The sequence below is a fragment of the Lupinus angustifolius genome, chromosome LG09 (genome assembly GCF_001865875.1).
Source record: "Lupinus angustifolius cultivar Tanjil chromosome LG09, LupAngTanjil_v1.0, whole genome shotgun sequence".
Lineage (NCBI taxonomy): Eukaryota > Viridiplantae > Streptophyta > Magnoliopsida > Fabales > Fabaceae > Lupinus > Lupinus angustifolius.
This window is the reverse complement of record NC_032017.1, coordinates 6,819,458-6,837,071: the sequence shown is the minus strand read 5'-3', so window position 1 is coordinate 6,837,071 and position 17,614 is coordinate 6,819,458. Positions and strand designations below refer to the sequence as shown.

Sequence of the window (17,614 nt, the reverse complement as noted above, 5' to 3'; positions counted from 1 at the left end):
TTTCCTTCCCTATATATGTGTGAAACTATGATATCCATTAAGGAGAGCAAAGCTTGACACAAGCTCCATTTACTTGCCAGCTTCCATGGGACATTGGCTTTGTGATTGATAATGTCCACTACGAGCATTGAGTCACACTCCAACCAAATCTTATGCCAACCCTTCTTGTGAGCAATTTTTATACCTAGCATTGCAACATTGAATTCAGCAAAAATAACATTTTCCACACCATTGTAGCAAGCAAAGCAGACCTTGACATTGCTATAATTGTCCCTATAAATTCCACCTCCTCCTGCATGACCGAGATTACCTTTAGCAGCACCATCCATGTTTATTTTAATTCTGCCTGAGGGAGGAAGTTGCCAGAGGACCTCCAAGATTTTGGGAGCAGCGTTGTAATTGATTTTGATATGAAGATCATGAAGCAAAGCAAAGTCATGGATATTATTGTGTGCATACTTGGTAGAGATGTTTCCTGCCCAAGAGATAGCTGCTTTTAACTTAGACTAAGCTAAGGTAATGATGATGTTTTGATCTTGAAACCTTGATTGATTCCTACAATACCATATTAAATTTATGGTGTGGATAATACTATCTATCAAAACTTGTCTCACCTGATTGCTCCAACTTCTCTGATTCAACTTTAGTAAATGCAGAATTGAAGATGTGTCCAAATTGGTTGAGAAAGTTCTGTTTATCCAATTCCAAAGAAAGGCAGCAAAGGGACAATTGAAGAACAAGTGTGAAGATGATTCCTCTGAGTTTTTGCAGAGATCACAGATGGCAGAGAGCAACCCCTTCTTTTTAAATTCTCATATGTTGGCACTTTATCATGAATTAATCTCCAAGATGTGAAAGATTTTGAAGAAGGGATAGTAGAAAACCAAATTATCTTTCCCCAATTGTTCTGATTAACAGTAGGACTCATGTGATGATAAGCCTCTTTGAGGGATAAAATGTCATCATTAGCATTTTCCAAACTAGCCTATCTTCTCCCACATGAATAATAGTTTGTTTTATTTTGGCTGCAATGTTGGAAAATTTATCCACCAAAGTAGTAGCCAAGTTCCAATTTGAATTTACCATAAAATCAGCAACCTTGGCATTTAGAGAAGAGTGAAGTTGAACTGGAATTTGCATTGAGTCCACCATAGATTTTCCAAGCTAGTTGTCCAACCAGAAGTTTGTATTTTTACCATCTCCAATGATCCAGAATGAGTACATTTTCACAACATTCCAATTTCTTTTTATACCAGGCCAAATAGAGGATTTGAAGTACATATCTGTTGGTTTAGCAGAATTACCAAATCTCTGCCTATAGAAGACAGCCCAATCATGATCTGAGTGAAGCATTTCCCAAGACAGCTTCAACAGGGTAGCATTGTTGAGCTTTTTGATGGACTTCAGGCCCAAACCACCTTCATTTAGTGGAGTGCAAACCTTCTGCCAAGCAACTGTAACAAGCTTTTTTGTTGAGGTGTTGCCAGACCAAACAAAGTTTCTGATGCATTTGTCTAAATGATTTAGAAGGTTAGTAGGCCAAGCATAAATGTGGAAGCTATAGATCAACATGCTTTGTATCACCGATTTCACTAGCTCAACCCTTCACATTATAGACAACAAGGAACCTTTCCAAGTTGCAAGCTTGTTTATGATTTTATTAGAATTTTTTTGCAGGTGACATGATCTAGGCTTACCTAGGAATAGGGGTACTCCCAAGTACATAAAAGGCAAAGATCCAATAGAGAAACCAAGAACCTCTACAATTGTTGCAATTCTCCTAGTTGTTATCTTGGTTGAGTAGAATTTGCTTTTTGAGTTGTTGATTCTCTGGCCAGACACTTGAGTGTAATTGTGAAACAGAAGCTTCAGATTTAGGAGCTCCCTCTTGATCCCTCTGCAGAAAATTAGAATGTCATCTGCATATAGCAAATGGCTAGGAGTGTGGATCAGTTTAGGCCTAACACAAGTGCTAAGCAAACCATCCAAAACCAGCTTCTCAATTCCCCTACTCAGCACATCCTCAACAATACAAAATATGATAGGGGATAGGGGATCTCCTTGTGTAACACATCTCTTGCAGGAGAAATAACCCACCATTTCCCCATTAATATTGATGGAAAGCTTAGCTGATTGCAGGATAGCTTTAATCCAATCCCTGAATTTCATACAGAAACCAAAAGCCTACAATGTGTTAAGGAGAAAATCCCAGTCCATGGTGTCAAAAGCTTTCTTGATGTCAATCTTGATAGCCATGTTTCCACCAAAAGCTTTGTGATCAAGCAAATTAATTGCTTCAGAGGCTAGACAAATACAATCATGTATTTGCCTATCCTTGATATTTATTGGGAACCATTGAAGGTGACATAGTGGCCCTTGTTATGGAAAGGGGTAACCCTTCTATTTGGTCTCTAAATTGGGATACAAAACTACTAGTTGTTGTCTATAGTGTAAGTTCATTATTTTACAAGTATAATATATATGCATCATTTGTATAAAGATTTATATGTAATCATTACATCATCTATCATTTATTTGTATTATTATTTTGAAGTGTCGACGATAATTAAAAGTAAATGGTAAATAATGCAGTGACATGTAGTGTATAAAACTTATATTTGTATGATTTTTTTCTCTTTTGTTTATTTGAAAACATATAGGAATGATTGAGTTTGAGAATGTAATCCTAGAAAGGGAAGTTACTAGGTTGACATAATCCCTAATTCATATATCAAATGATGCAACATTGTAGTAGCCAGGTGAAAACATTTTGGTAGGTTTAGAATATTGAATTTTATTTAAATAAATCAATATTAAAATATGAATGTACGATGATTTTTTAAGTGATTATTAAGTCACATACATGGGTCAAACCATTGAATAAATGTGAGGCTTATTGAAGAAAAATCACAAGGTAAATTATTAAGAAGAAATTAGAATTTTTATCGATAAACATGATTAATGATAAAAGATTGTGAATAGTATTTGACCCATATAACTTATCACACCTAGTAAAATTAATATTTGATTATTATGTCTATTACATATCATTCATTTTTTGACAACTCATATATAGTTAAATAGTCGAGATTCATTATTCTCGCCTTAAAGTGGAAACATTTCTAACATAGGCTCCCTTAGAATAAGCTTAAAAATATAACTGAACAAAACCTGATTAAGATTCCTTCCTACTCCAAAATTCCAAGATTTTATTCTTATTTTATATATAAACTCTAAATAATGATAAGATAGAGAGCTTTATATTAAATTATTTATGTTGTGAGAAGTAATAATACATATAACAAAGTTTCTTTTTTCCTCTATATACATAAATTTACAAGATATTTGCATATGCAGGGTATAGTTTGCTCAGGACTAGCTTATTAAATACAAGGAGTAGTGATTAGAACAAGAGGCCCTGTCTTTGTCACAACATTTAGTCCTCTCTGCATGGTAATTGTGGCCATCTTGGTTTCCTTTATTCTGGCTGAGCAAATGTTCCCCGGAAGGTAATTATCGAAAAACTAGCACTCAAGGTCTATTTGTGAGTTGAGTTTGGAAGAGATAGAAGAGAAAAGGAAGGTTTGAGATTCATCTTACAAGTGTATTTCATGACTCTCAATCTTTCTTTTTCCCTTACATCTCCTCCAAAATCCAACTCCCAAACTAACCCAAAGCGTCTTTCTGCAAATTGAGTTTTTGGAGGAGAAGAAAGAGAAAACGAAGACTTCACAGTAATTTCAACAATGTTTCAAGTCTTTCATTTCTATTCATTCCTCTTTAAAACTCAAGTCACGACTCTAACAAAAAACACTGGCCCAAATAACTCAATAAAATAAGAAGAAAAATTGTACGCACTATAATGTATGAATTTTATATATTGTCACTGCACCATCCACTATTCATATCTTAAAAAAATAATACAAATGAATAGTCGATAATATACCGACCGTATATAAATCTTTATAGTTTATAGTTACATAACATATATATTAACTCTAAAATAAAATTAAAAACTAAACATATTTGATACATTTTACAGGATTATTGGCGCCATTATCATTATTTTTGGGCTATACCTAGTGGTATGGGGTAAGAGCAAAGATTACAACCCATCAAGTCCAATAATCAAAGATCTGAGTCGAATTACTTCAAAGCAAATATTACCAACAAAGCAAATTGTAGAAGAGGGTAATGCAACAAAGGAGCATTTTGCAATCATAGCTAAAGATGAACAAAGTATGATAAAACACATGTGAATACCCAATTTCGTCCGGGGTCTTTTTTAAATTTTAAGAAAGTTCAAGGACTGAGTCACAATTAAAAACACTCACAAAACTAAGCAATAATTACCTTAAACTACCTTTAATCCTTAACCATAAACCTAAGTGTGCTGTGAAAAGCCTCACTTAGTAAACACTCACAACACACAATTCAGCAACTTTAGTAACAAAAAGAAAGGGAAGCTTTATCTCATTTTTTTCAAAAAAAAAACAGTGAGTAGCTGTTCCCCTTTTATCTAAATAAATCTGGCAGTCCTATCCCATAAACCAGATTACAAATTACGTTATCTTTAAACTCTAAGGAGTAACTGCTAGAATATCTTGAGTAGCTTTTCTTATTGGCAAACCAAAAAGGGAGGAGACGAGGCTCTATTAGCCAAGACAACATAGAAGGTTTATCTCTTTCTTAAACCCATCTCAACTTACTGTTACATTTTTTCTTCTTCTTCATTTCTTGTCTAAACTCATTGTATATACATGCACATATTTTATATCTTGATACATTAACATTGCTATTTTCATTTTATAATTTCATGCTCATTGTCAGTTTTTTGTCATTGTTATATGTATGTATTTCATATTATGTTACTTTGGCATGTACCATTCCCATTTTATTACTCCGTGTTCATTAATCTCATGGTATGAAATAAAACATAAATAAAGAGAAATGAATCTTCTTCTCATTCACCTTCTTCCAGTACCTTCATTTTCTCATTCCTTTATAATTAAAAAAATTTCGTTTTCTTTTGTTTAGTTATTTGTTACGTGTATGTTTATTTAACAAAGTACATATGCATCAATTCATTATTTCAGCTTTACTATTTAGCCATTTAGGCAATGTATATTATTTAAATTGTAGTGTTTAATTATTGTTTGTAATTTTATTTTGTTAAGTCTGTTTGTATTTATATTATGTATGGGATTTATATGGGTTCTATGTCATGAAAAGTTTATAGACTTGTGTTACATGTTTTGGAGTTTAGGATAAGATTTGTTAAATAAATTAAAACTCTTAAAAAATTTCTAGAGGGTTTAAGTAAGAATTTGGGAGATCGGTGAACGAACCGAACCATATCTTCCTTTCCTTTCGAATAGAAAGCGGTGAGTGATTGTCGTACTACCTCTTCTTTCTAGGGTAATGAGGATGGCGGTAGATAGCCAGTGTCGTCCTTATCTTCTAAAGTCTTACCCAACTTTTAATAAAAGAATCATTTTTGACAATTTTAAAAAAAAATAATCAATTATTCATTAATATCGTTTCTTGTAAATATAAAAAAGTCGTCAATAATTAATATGTCATATTTATTTGAACTATCATTAAATAATACACTCTTTTTTTGAAATTATATTTAATATTTGAATTAAGAGTCACAATCATTAATATTGTATGATATGAATCTTTGAAATAATCGAGAGTCACAATCATTGATATTTTATGATATAAATCATTAAAATAATCAAGAGCCACAACCATTAGTATTTTATGATGTAAACCTTTGAAATAATAAATTTTCATAAAATAAATCAAATAAGAAAAAATAATTTTTAAGTGCTAAGGTTAGAGAAAGAGTATCAACTTGAGTATTACGTTATTATCATGTTAGTAAAAAAACAGTGAATGGTTGTCGTACTGCTTCTTCTTTCTCTATCTAATAAGGATAAGACAATATATATCAAGTTCTTATCTCATTATCCTATTTAATAAAAAGCGGTGAGCGGTTGTCGTACTGCCTCTTCTTTTATTTAAAATGGGTAAAGTGACGTAGGACAAAGTTGTATCTCCCTCCTTAACCTTATCAGCTGACAATTCGAGTCCCTTTTTATTATATGTTAGTAAGAAAGCGGTGAGTGGTTGTCGTACTACCTCTTCTTTCTCACTAATATGGATAAGATGATATAAGTCAAACCACTTTTCATTAACTAAAATCAATCAACACACAAATGTTTTCTACTTAAGAACTACGTAAATCTTGATTACCCTATTGCACCCGGGGATACGTATGAACAGGACGAACTCTTGTCAGACACAAAAATAACAAAAAACAAAATTTTTTTTCTAAATAATTTATTGATTTAACAAGCTTTAGGGTATATCTAGTTCCATGCGATTATTGTGGGTACCGTTTGATAACGGGCGAATGAGATGCTAATACCTTCCCCGATTCGTGACTCCCAAGTCCAGAGATCTAGTTCAAAGGCCAAGTCTTTCCAATGTTTGGGCATCGAAAGGGTTTTCTATGTTTTTACCGCAAAAACGTGGTGGCGACTCCAAATCAGTCGTGTGACCGGTTTCGACCGAAAATCGGGGGCGCGACACAAACCAATTTCAATCAAAATTTCAAGTTTTCAAACTATGGAGGAATATATCAACATCAATGAAGACTCCAAAAGCTTATTTAACAACATCAATTCTATAAGTTCCTAGTTGTTTTGGTCTTTCAATAAGTTTTTTAGTGTTACATTAAGTTATCTCAATAAGGTAACAAAAATACTTAGAATTGAAGATGGTGTAACTTTTAATATACATTATTATTATATTCTAGCCAACACCTTTATCATTTACAAACTTCAAATGGCACCATCTAATTTACAAGTAATTAAATAAGAGTAAATATTTATTTCAGTCTCTAATGTTTTTTGGTCTTACCAGTTTGACACCTTAAAAATTGAAAAACTTAAAATAGTCCCTATAAATTTCAAATACAAGTAAAATTAGTTATTTTTATGATCAAATTAGTCTCTATCATATACTGTAAAACATGCTAAAAATGACTAATTTGACCCCATTTAAAATTTTTGGAAACTATTTTGGGTTTTTCAATTTTTGACAGACGAAACTAGTAAGATCGAAAAACATAATAGAATGAAATGAATATTTACTTATCAAATATAAATATATAACTGAACAATCTCTAATATATGTGAGTCTTGGTATATATCAAGGCAAATAGTTCTAACTTGAATGGAGTGGTGATGAAAATGGGTTCTCTAATATATTGTGAATGTCTCACTGAGGATAGCATCTTAGCACATCATCTTTTTTATATGAATATGAGTAAGGCAATTATATTCATTAAACATCTAATTTAATATTGAACAATGAAACCATTCATATTCATTCTTACTATTTATAGTTTGAAATTTACAAATATTACCAATCTAGTTAAACTTCTCTTACTTACAAGAGTTTGTGGTCTTTAAGGTGGTGCATATTCTATTCACATCCTCTAAAAAAATGTCACCAATTTTATTTTCACATCCTCTAAAATTCCTCATGTGAAAATTTTCTCCTCCTCACTTCTCCACCCTTTGGTACATCAATAGCTTCATAATGATTAGCCATCCGCGATGTTGCACAAATTCGGGTACGATACCAATGAATAGAGATCACTTATTCTCAAGGCTGTCACATTTCTCGTTTTGGACCAATCATATATTGTCACATAAATAAAAAGAAAATCTTTAAAAACAAAACGCGACATTTTTATATTACTCATTAAAATCTAATTGGTTAGGAACATAGAATGGGACAACCTTGAAAATGGGACAGCCTTGGGAATAAATGATCTATGTCCGATATCAATAACCATCAAATCCTACATCATACCGCGATCTGCAACAACTTGGTAGTGGTGTCAAAATTTCGAAACCACCCGATGCTAGGACTCAGAACCTAGGTGCAATATCTATACAACTTTGTAGCCTTGTTAGTAACAAGAGCTGCTCTTCTGCTTGTACTTTAGAAGCACAAGTAGATGATAATGCAGCGTTTGTCAATGCCCTTGTGGTAGTAGTAGAAGGTTTGAGATACTTGCTTAACAAGTTTAGTTCAAGTGAGAATAGTGAGTACACAGGCCTATGGTCTGAAAACTTGGACTCTCCTCTAACATACCAAATCTGCTTTAGGCCTTCACCTTTCCATAGAATCCTATCACACCTATTTTGTACAACATAGAATCAAATTTAAATTAGTTACAATAATTCAATAATAGAACATTAACAAAGTGTTGGTTCAATGGTGCAAGGGACATATTAGGATGACCAAAAAGTTAAAGATTCAATTTTTTAGAGCAACACTTGCTGGCGGGAGGACATCTTTTATCCCAAAAGATTGTACCACACTATGTGTCATCACTTATGAGTGGTATACTAAATGAGACATCAAATGTACTCCCCTTGTTGGGAGGGGTAGTCACGCACCCGAGAAGTGATTAGTTTTTACCAAAAAAGGTGATGAGAGTACCAAAAATAAATAAATAATAAAACATGATTAGTACAACAATAAGCCAATAACCTTAACTAAATCTTGAAAATGTATGAATAGAACAAGAGACTAAAAAAGTGTCAATTTTGGTACAACAAAAAGGTGTGTATTCAAAGAGAACATAAGATAACAGAACACCGTCATATGTCAAATGCTACCTTTAATGTTATCTTTGCAAGGGTGTATGCAAATTGATACGAATCATTGAATAAAAATATGAAGAAATATGGCTCATAATAACTTATATGCAAAAACAAATGTCCGATGGAGATAGACAACTTGCATTGGAGTCAATTGTTTCTATAAAATTAAGAATAAGTATTCATAGTACTATACATCACAAGTGAGTCTTTTTCAAAGGTATCCATCATTAGTTTCTTAATAAATGCAAATGGTTATAAAAATAAGTGAGTCAACCTAATGAAATATATTTAATTTTCTGGTTTTGATTCAACTAGGGGAAGCCTCATCTATGAATAACATCACTAACTATATATACAAAATGCAAATACTACATATAATAAACAATAATCTATAATTAAGGTTTTTATATGATCAACATGCATGCAACTTTTGTGGTCAACAAAATATATAGTAGTCTCGTTTGGGGTGTGTGATTATCTCTCACAACAAAAGTCGCTCACATAAATCGAATATTTGACCTTTTAAGTGTATAGATTAAAATAACTAGGAATTCTCGAATCTTACCAAGCAGGAGTTCGCCTTTTTTCCTTCGATTTCGAGGATTGGGCAACATAATTGTTAGAATTGGCTAAGTATTTGTAAGTTGGGGCAAAGTATATCCCTCCTTCATTCCACCCTTTAAATACTCTACCAGCTTTCTGCTCTATCCTTAGCTGCAAAGTAGAATCAACAGAAAAAAATTTCAGGGCAATGTAAGAAGAAAAATACTATCAGCACACCATTCATACGAGATTCAGAAAATCACAGGTATCGATTTCCTCCTTAAAAACTCTTACATGAACTTCATCGAATAATAAAAAATCTATCAAATTAAGCAACATAAGATGCATGCTATTCGTATTGGTCGAAAAAACTATAAATACCAGATTAAACTAAATTACCTGATCTTTTTCTAATAATGTCTGCCAATTATTCTTCTTCAATAGCTCATGTGTATCATCATAACCAGCAACAAGTCGATAATTTAAGTCCCCAAGCCAAATAACATTACTACACATACCCAAAAAAATCAAATTAAAATATGAACAAAGAAGATTATTTAGATTTATTGACTAATTGAAGAGAAAGAACTTACTCATGTTCTAGTATGCTTTCAGGGTAATGAGGAAATTTAGTTTTCTTCAAGATTTCTGATACATCAAAGTTTCTTTTGATCTCATCACCATCTTTCTCTCCAGAGGCTAAGTGAGTGCAAACAAAGCAGAATGTGGTTTGATATAATGTCATGCTAATTGATATTGAACCCTGTTTAGTAAAACCATGCAATTAAATAAAATGTAAGTAATCATAGCATTACAACTCCAATATCATATTCATTTTAGAAATATGAAAAAAGCATTTTCACCCCTTATTTCAAGGATGCTAAATTATATGAAAATCTTGCGCAAACCAATTAAGTTAAAGTTCATTAACTTAATCATATAAAATTAATTCATTTCTAAATTAGAAAAGTCAAAATACATAAGTGAATTAAATGTACAAACCATTTATCAAAGGGAAAGTAGTTCATGCACTAAACATGTAATTTTTGGGTACATTTTCTAATCATTATTCATGTGCTAATAGTCTTAAATAAAAACAACATATATCATAATGATGAATGTTGTTGGATGATTATAATGACTACATAAAAACTTTAAATTAAAAAGATACTCTTACTTTATCAATATTCTTAATTATAAAATTTCACCATAGAAGACTGAGACTCATATATGATATAAGTGAATGGGAGTAATAAAACAAGGATACGATGTTCTAAATCATACCTTGCACTAATATTAAATGAAAAAATTAAACATTCATTATTTTATCTGTTCTTACTTTAACATTATTATTAATGTGGTGGACACCAGATTCTTCTTCAGAACAACTAACCTTATTTCCAAGATAGCCCATGATGCCTCTACCAACACAAGACACTTTCATATTGGTAACATGTTTGTAAAGATCAGCGCGTACCCACACGCACAAGAATATACCAACCATTTGTTTGCTTCCTATTAAGCAATACCCTTTCTCATCACTCCTTGGGCTGCATTGTCCATTATCCAAAATGGGCCTGGGCCTGGGCTTTGGGCTTCCATATGTGTAGGTGGTTGTGTTCAAAGCCTCACTAATAAGGCCCAGCCATTTTGATACTGGGCCACTGTCCTCTGGCCCAAGCACATTCCCTGCATTTAGTGGAACAATTTCTTGGAACCTAACAAAAGTTGCAAAAAAATACAATGAGATGATTAGACTTTTACTGTTTTACCCCCAAACAGAAGAAATTATGTATCATAAATACTCAGCAAATGAGGGTAAATTAGTAAACTAAACAAGCTCATAAAGCTAAAAGAGAGAATAGATGCACGTTACTAATGTTAGTAATGAGGTGTAACGTGTGAGCATTTTTTGTGTAGCATGATAACATGTTTCAACATTTTCTTCTAGAAGTATACATAATAATAGAATACTAAGGATGTAGGACCTTAGAACAAAAGATGCAAGTTACATTTAATTATCCACATGTATTAGAATATGACACAAAAGATGCAAGTTACATCGAATTATCCGCATGTATTTGAATATGATAAATTAGTCATAAATGTAATTTTATATTAATTAAACTAAGGGTACAAAAATACTAATTATGAGAGTAATATGAATGTTTTAAATTATGTTACATATATTATCTCGTATCAATAAAAATATAATACATCAATTATAAATTTTAAACATTCATTATTATTATTGATTACTTCATTATTATATGTGCAAGATCGTCTATAAGATAAGATTTTGGGACAACCGATTTCTACGAGGAAAATATATACATAAAAAAAGCGGCTACGTCACTGATAATACACATATAGATACGCATTCTGACAAATGAGCTATGGGGTCACTCAGTTATTAGTAAGAGCATGCAAGAGGCTTTAAATTAATGATTCATCATTTATGCCGACAATAAAATATAGTTTATAAAATTGTGAAAATCGATAGTGTAATTATTATGAGTTTGGTTTGTGTACTTGTTTAATATTTAAACAAGTTTATTGGATGCATCAAAAGTAAACGGGTGGAACAGAATATAAAATGGAAATTGAAAAGAAAACACTCAAGTGGTGAATGAGAAACTAAGAAAATAAGGAGGAAAAGAAATAGAGTTATATATATATATATATATATATATATATATATATATTAGAATAAATTATCTTTTTATATAAGAAAATAAGTTATCTCTTTCATCCCTAAAATAATGACATATACTATGTTTAATCATTTTCTATAAAAATATTTTTAAAACTAAAAAAACATTCAGGTATCATACTTTACTAGTCGGAGGAGGTAAATTATCTTCTAGTATGATATAATATTTTATTATATATCAATATAAAGATTTATAGACAGTCAGTATATTATCCACCATTTATTTGTATTACTTTTTCTAAAAATTCAACAAAAATTGAAATTAAATAATGAACGGTGGACTAATAAATATAAAAAATTGGTAAACTAATAATATATAAAACTCTTACACCATGAATGATATATCTTTTCTGAAAAGAAACATACCCAATAACATAAATATCAGCTGGAGAAGGAGACTTCAACCAATCCCTCAAGTCCAAACCATTATTTGGTGATTTCCCTCCAACATTCCATGTTCCCACGAACATCCTACACAATAGTTATTCCACACACCACACATTTAAATCCTATATCACATTTCCCAACTCAATATTTCTTAACTATAAATAAATAAACAATGCCTTAAAATTTGAAGTTAGACAAATATATTATTTTAGCAATATGATGGAAATATATACCTAAGATCCATAGCATTAGTGACATGAACGTGCGTAGCCTCATTCCCAAGTTCCCAAGCTTTCGTTCCATTTTTGGAATTCATCAACCACTCCTCTTTGAAAATAAAGCCCAAAATCAATTATTTCAGCAAGTATAAGGAAAAAAGGATACACATGGGATAGTGACCTTTTTCTTTTATACAAAATATATAACATAAAAAGCTATTAAATTGAAGGAATATGATCATTTCATTACTTTTTCTATCACGATATTTTTTAGTAATATATTTCAGTCATACCATCTACTCAATGTTTTCAATGCAAAAACATTTTAATCAATAAAACAAGTATTATAAAAAGTTGAATTGACAAATTGAGTTGACATCACCTTCAAACAACCCAATTCGATCTTGAGTTAGATCATGATTGGCCAAAAAAATTCCGGTTAATTAAACAATATATTGTCTAAAACTATACACACATTATTAATAAGATATTAGTCTAGTAGTATAAAATTTTATTGGACTACTAAGATCGAATGTTTGATTCCTTTGAGCAACACTTATCGAGATAAATAACCACAAACCCCGAAAGAAATTAGTTCTTTAGCCTAAAAAGTAAAAATAAAAAAATATATATATTTTCATTGATCCAAATAAAATTTAGGACATGATTTAAGATAAAGCAAAAATGTTGCCCAAGATAGCCAATTTATGACCCATCTTGGTACAGGCATGGTCCTACGTAGGCAAAATGACTTTGATATATAAAATATTTTTTTGTATATCAAAAGTAATTCACATCCCTTTTGGATAAGGAGTTAATTTATTTCAAAGTGTGTGATTATTCCTCCCAACAAATGTCGCTTCTAAGAATCAAATATTTTCAAAGTGTGTGATTATTCCTCCCAGCAAATGTCGCTTCTAAGAATCAAATATTGGCTTTTGGTCATCCAAAAAATCTAACAAGATGTTACAGTATTTGACCAAAATATTATTCACTTATATATAAACTATGATAATATACATATATAAACATTGATGAATTGAAAAAACTAAGCACTAATAAAAAATTTCACCTGTTACAAACTTGTCAGCACTGCTCCTTCTATTAAGCCACTTCTTTACAGCTAGTTTAGGCCATGATGACTGCAATTAGAAAATAAAAATAAAAATAAAATAAAATAAAATAAAAGGATATATAGATTTCAAACTTAGAAAAAATTGTAAATATAATTTTTCTGTGGAGTGAGTGCATACCTTGCTTATCTTCTTTGCCTTATTTCTCATCATATTTCCTCCACCTTCGGATCACTTAAAACTAGAACACAAATAGAGTAACAATGAAACTATTAGAACAAATTGAAAGGAGAAATATATTTGGCTAGGGTTTTAATATTAAAATGGAGATTCTCTGAACCCAAAAGTGAATTTATTTACAACAAATTAAGAGATGTTATAGTCATTGAAAGAAGTCATATATGTAAATGAAATAAAATCCATATATTTATTTTCACTCCACCAAATTTTTTATGTTATTCATTACATTAAAAGACCAAGTTGCTGAGGAAACAGTGTCATTTTCTATTTTTTGAGTTCCCAAAGAGAAAAAAAATGGAAATTTATCATCAAATATACTAGAAAAGGTTTAATTTTTTTGTTGAGGAATATTCTTAATATTTAATAGCCCTATTTTGCGCTTTAAAGATAAGAAAATAAAAACAACGTAAGGAATAGAGATGAAAACTAAAGAACCAAAAAAGTGCTTCATCTTAAGATTCAAAAAACATCTTCAAGCGAAGATTGAGACCTCTATCACCATTAATTCAAAATTTGAAGCTTTTCTGATTCTCCTCTTCACATAAGGAAGACCCATAAAAGAAAATTTGCAAACAAAACAGCTTATTGAAAATTTTATTTTAATGGGTGGTAGAAATGAAAAAAATAGCTTATAAAAAGAGAAAGACTTTGATAACATAGAATGAACAAGAATAGTGGAAAAAACATTGCTAGTAAGTTAGAGAGTGATAAGTGAAGATGTTAAGAAAAAGTTCAAGGTACAACATAATTTAACTTTCTTTGTATCATTATTTAAATATACGAATTAGAAAAGAAATCTGAAAAGATGTAACTAAAGTGAAGAAGCTTTGCAAGAAATGTAACAAATGAAGGAACCAATAAGCAAGTGGACAAAAAAGGCACTTACAATATTGGACAAGAAAAGGGAGTAAGATATTTCAGTTTCACAGAGAATGAACAGAAAAAACTGTTTCAGATGCCACTTTCTTTTTCGTAGTGAAAGATAGGAACAAAGAGAGAAAGAAAATTGAGATATTTTCAGCTTTTGCTTGTTTCCCTTTCTGGGTCTGGTGCAGTTTTTGAGAGAGAGAGAGAGAGAGAGAGAGAGAGAGAGAGAGAGAGAGAAGAGGGTTCCTTGGAAAAGTGAAAAGGGAAAAACTTGGTTATCATATTTATATGTGTGGAGTGGGCTCCTTTAATATATTACATTAGGGTTGAGTATAATAAGATGATATCCAATCACTTGATTTAGTTTGAACATAATTAGATATGAGTATATTCGAGTTTGATTGGGGTTTAAAGTTAAGTTTAGATTCAAAACTTAAATTCGATTAATATTTAGAATTAGGTAAGATATAATTATGATCTAATATGTCTTAGTTTACTCATTTCTTTTGTTTGTAGTTTCAAATTCAAATGCATGGATTTCTTTTGCCAAAATATTACTGATTACCTATTTTTTCATAATATATACATATATGTAAATGACTATAAAAAAATTAGAAGACTTTATTTATAATGAATATACATTATATTTAACCAGGTCTTAAGTCAGATTCATGTTTAAAAGTTGGCTTCATCCACATTTAGAGTTGGGTTAGCCTCAGGTCTTATAAAAAAATTATTCGACCAACATTTAGGACTTGGTAGAGAATATGTCATATCGGTCCCAACTCAGCTCATACTCACTCTTAGATTACATATATTTTGATTGATAAAATGATAATTTAATTAAGATTTATTTAGTTTCATTTATTTGAATATATCTATAATTTATGTTTATCTTGTTAGTTATTATTCTATCGTTTGTAATAGTTATTGCCTACATAAAAAGTAAAGTTTACTGAGCTTTAGCTTGAAGGGCTTGGTACATAGTATTTTGAGTGACAATACATTGTCGTATTTAAGATTTAGTTAGTTTGATTTTATTTGTTTATATTTACTTTTTTTGTTTTTATTTTAGTTGTTTTTATTTTATTGTTTGTAATAACGTTTGCCTATGTAATAAATTGTTAGACTCACTCATACGATGATAAAAATAGACAATCAATGATACTTTCGATCAAAGAGATATCATTACTTTGTAAAAACTTGAAAAACACACATACAAACATTATGAATGGATGACCACGAAACGAGTTCGACCGAGTAAAGTTTGTCCCTTATTCGACCATAAGTATTGACCAGGTCTAATTTTTGAACCCGAATTTGGCCCTAAACCCGATGTATTCAACCATATTCAAATTCGATTATGATTAGGTTAAATCGGGTAAGCAACTAGAGTCGAGTCCTACTCACCATACTTAAACCTACTAATCCAGGCTACCCAAAAAACTAGTTACATCAATGATATCTTCAAGAGTATAGTAAATTTTATAGAGTAACTCCAAATGTTTTCTATATAGAAAAGTTCATAATTCTACATTACTATAATTTACACATTGTTAATTTGTTTTTTTGGCAAAAAAAAAAGTTAATTAAATTAAGTACCAAAGGTACAAGAAGTTATAAAAAAGTTATGAATACATTATTATGCCTAACCTCAATATATACATATACATACATATATAGGGAACTACTCACATGAAAACAATACACCATTGTGAGAAATGAAAACACTTAATATATATTATTAGATCTTGATTAAATGGTTAAGTTTAAAATATACATGTACATGATTATCATGTGACAAATAACTAACTTTTAATTCTAATCATCCATGATTAATTATAAGAGTCGGATTTATTGTTTTCACAAATTTTTATATGAGAACAATTCTCACTTGAATAGCTTTATATATATATATATATATATATATATATATATATATACTACTAGAGGAAACTATTTATAAGTAATTGTGAACATACCACACTACATGTATGTATAGATAGAAAGGATTGAGATAAATTAGATTGAGAAGGAAGTTTTGAAAGACCTATTAGATCTCTATACTAAAATATCAAATATTCAATTTTTAGGAATTACACATGTTGAAAGAGTTTATTCTAAAAGTGATTAATTTCTTATCTATAAGGTGATAATATATTATTGGTTATACAAAAAAGTCTATTTCTATAATCTTTACTCAGCCCTAAGAGGAAAAATAACCTGATCATTGTAAGAGTAAGATAGCAACTAAGAGGGGGGTGAATTAGTTGACTTAAAATTGTAGTAGATGATATTGCAGAAAATAAACAAGTATAAAGTAAAGAGGAAAGGGAAAGGAGAGTACACAAGTATTTTATATTGGTTCACCTTCTTGTCCACCGAAGGCTACGTCCAGTACTCTTGCAACATAAGAGATTTTCCACTAAATATTATAAGTTGTAATTACAATATCTCACCCGAGATCTCTATGTACCTTACACATTCACTAATACTTATACCCTTGGAAAACACATTTCCAAGTAACTCTATCCCCTTTCTATTCACACCCCATGAAAGAAAGTTATTACAATTATTGAAGAATTTCAATGATGGCTTTGGATTGCCTTTACAAATATGAAATATAATAATACTTGCAATCCAATCAACTCTTTTTGTATGCTTAGTAATAATGCTCAATAGATTTGTAAAACTTTGAAACAATTACTTTAATTAACTCAGAAAAATTCTCCTTTTGAAAGTTTAAGAACTTAGTGCAAAAGTGCAGAAAAATAGTGAGAGAATTTTTCAGAGTAATATGAGAGTTATATAAAAGTTGTGTATTTATGTTGTGAGAGTTAGAGTCTTTATATAGACTTTCCAAATACCCATGGTGCCTTTCTG

The 17,614-nt window shown here is 30.6% G+C and overlaps 1 protein-coding gene and 1 pseudogene across 2 annotated transcripts; one reads left to right on the top strand and one right to left on the bottom strand.

The window, feature by feature from the left end:
* LOC109356190 overlaps positions 1 to 4,259 on the top strand; it is a 23,848-nt pseudogene extending 19,589 nt beyond the window's left edge.
* On the bottom strand, positions 7,950 to 14,947 carry LOC109356615 (type I inositol polyphosphate 5-phosphatase 8-like). Of its 2 annotated transcripts, none has more exons than XM_019600026.1 (10): positions 14,751 to 14,947; positions 13,805 to 13,865; positions 13,624 to 13,699; positions 12,567 to 12,660; positions 12,313 to 12,417; positions 10,627 to 10,951; positions 9,827 to 9,996; positions 9,633 to 9,741; positions 9,256 to 9,404; positions 7,950 to 8,220 (listed from the first exon to the last, which is right to left on the bottom strand). In XM_019600026.1, exons 2-10 carry the CDS (start codon positions 13,835 to 13,837, stop codon positions 7,950 to 7,952), a joined length of 1,332 nt encoding a protein of 443 aa, XP_019455571.1. In that variant the 5' UTR covers positions 13,838 to 13,865; positions 14,751 to 14,947. The 2 variants fall into 2 exon arrangements, with proteins under 2 accessions (XP_019455571.1, XP_019455572.1); XM_019600027.1 differs by having other exon boundaries at positions 13,624 to 13,693.

Bases quoted from the DNA above. Each gene is read 5' to 3' on its own strand.
- LOC109356615 (XM_019600026.1), bottom strand. From the start codon at position 13,837: ATGATGAGAAATAAGGCAAAGAAGATAAGCAAG. The intron at 9,742-9,826 runs GTAAGTTCTTTC...GGGTATGTGTAG, and splicing joins GAAAGCATACTAGAACATGA to TAATGTTATTTGGCTTGGGG. The intron at 8,221-9,255 runs GTAAGATTCGAG...TGTACAAAATAG, and splicing joins AAAAGGCGAACTCCTGCTTG to GTGTGATAGGATTCTATGGA.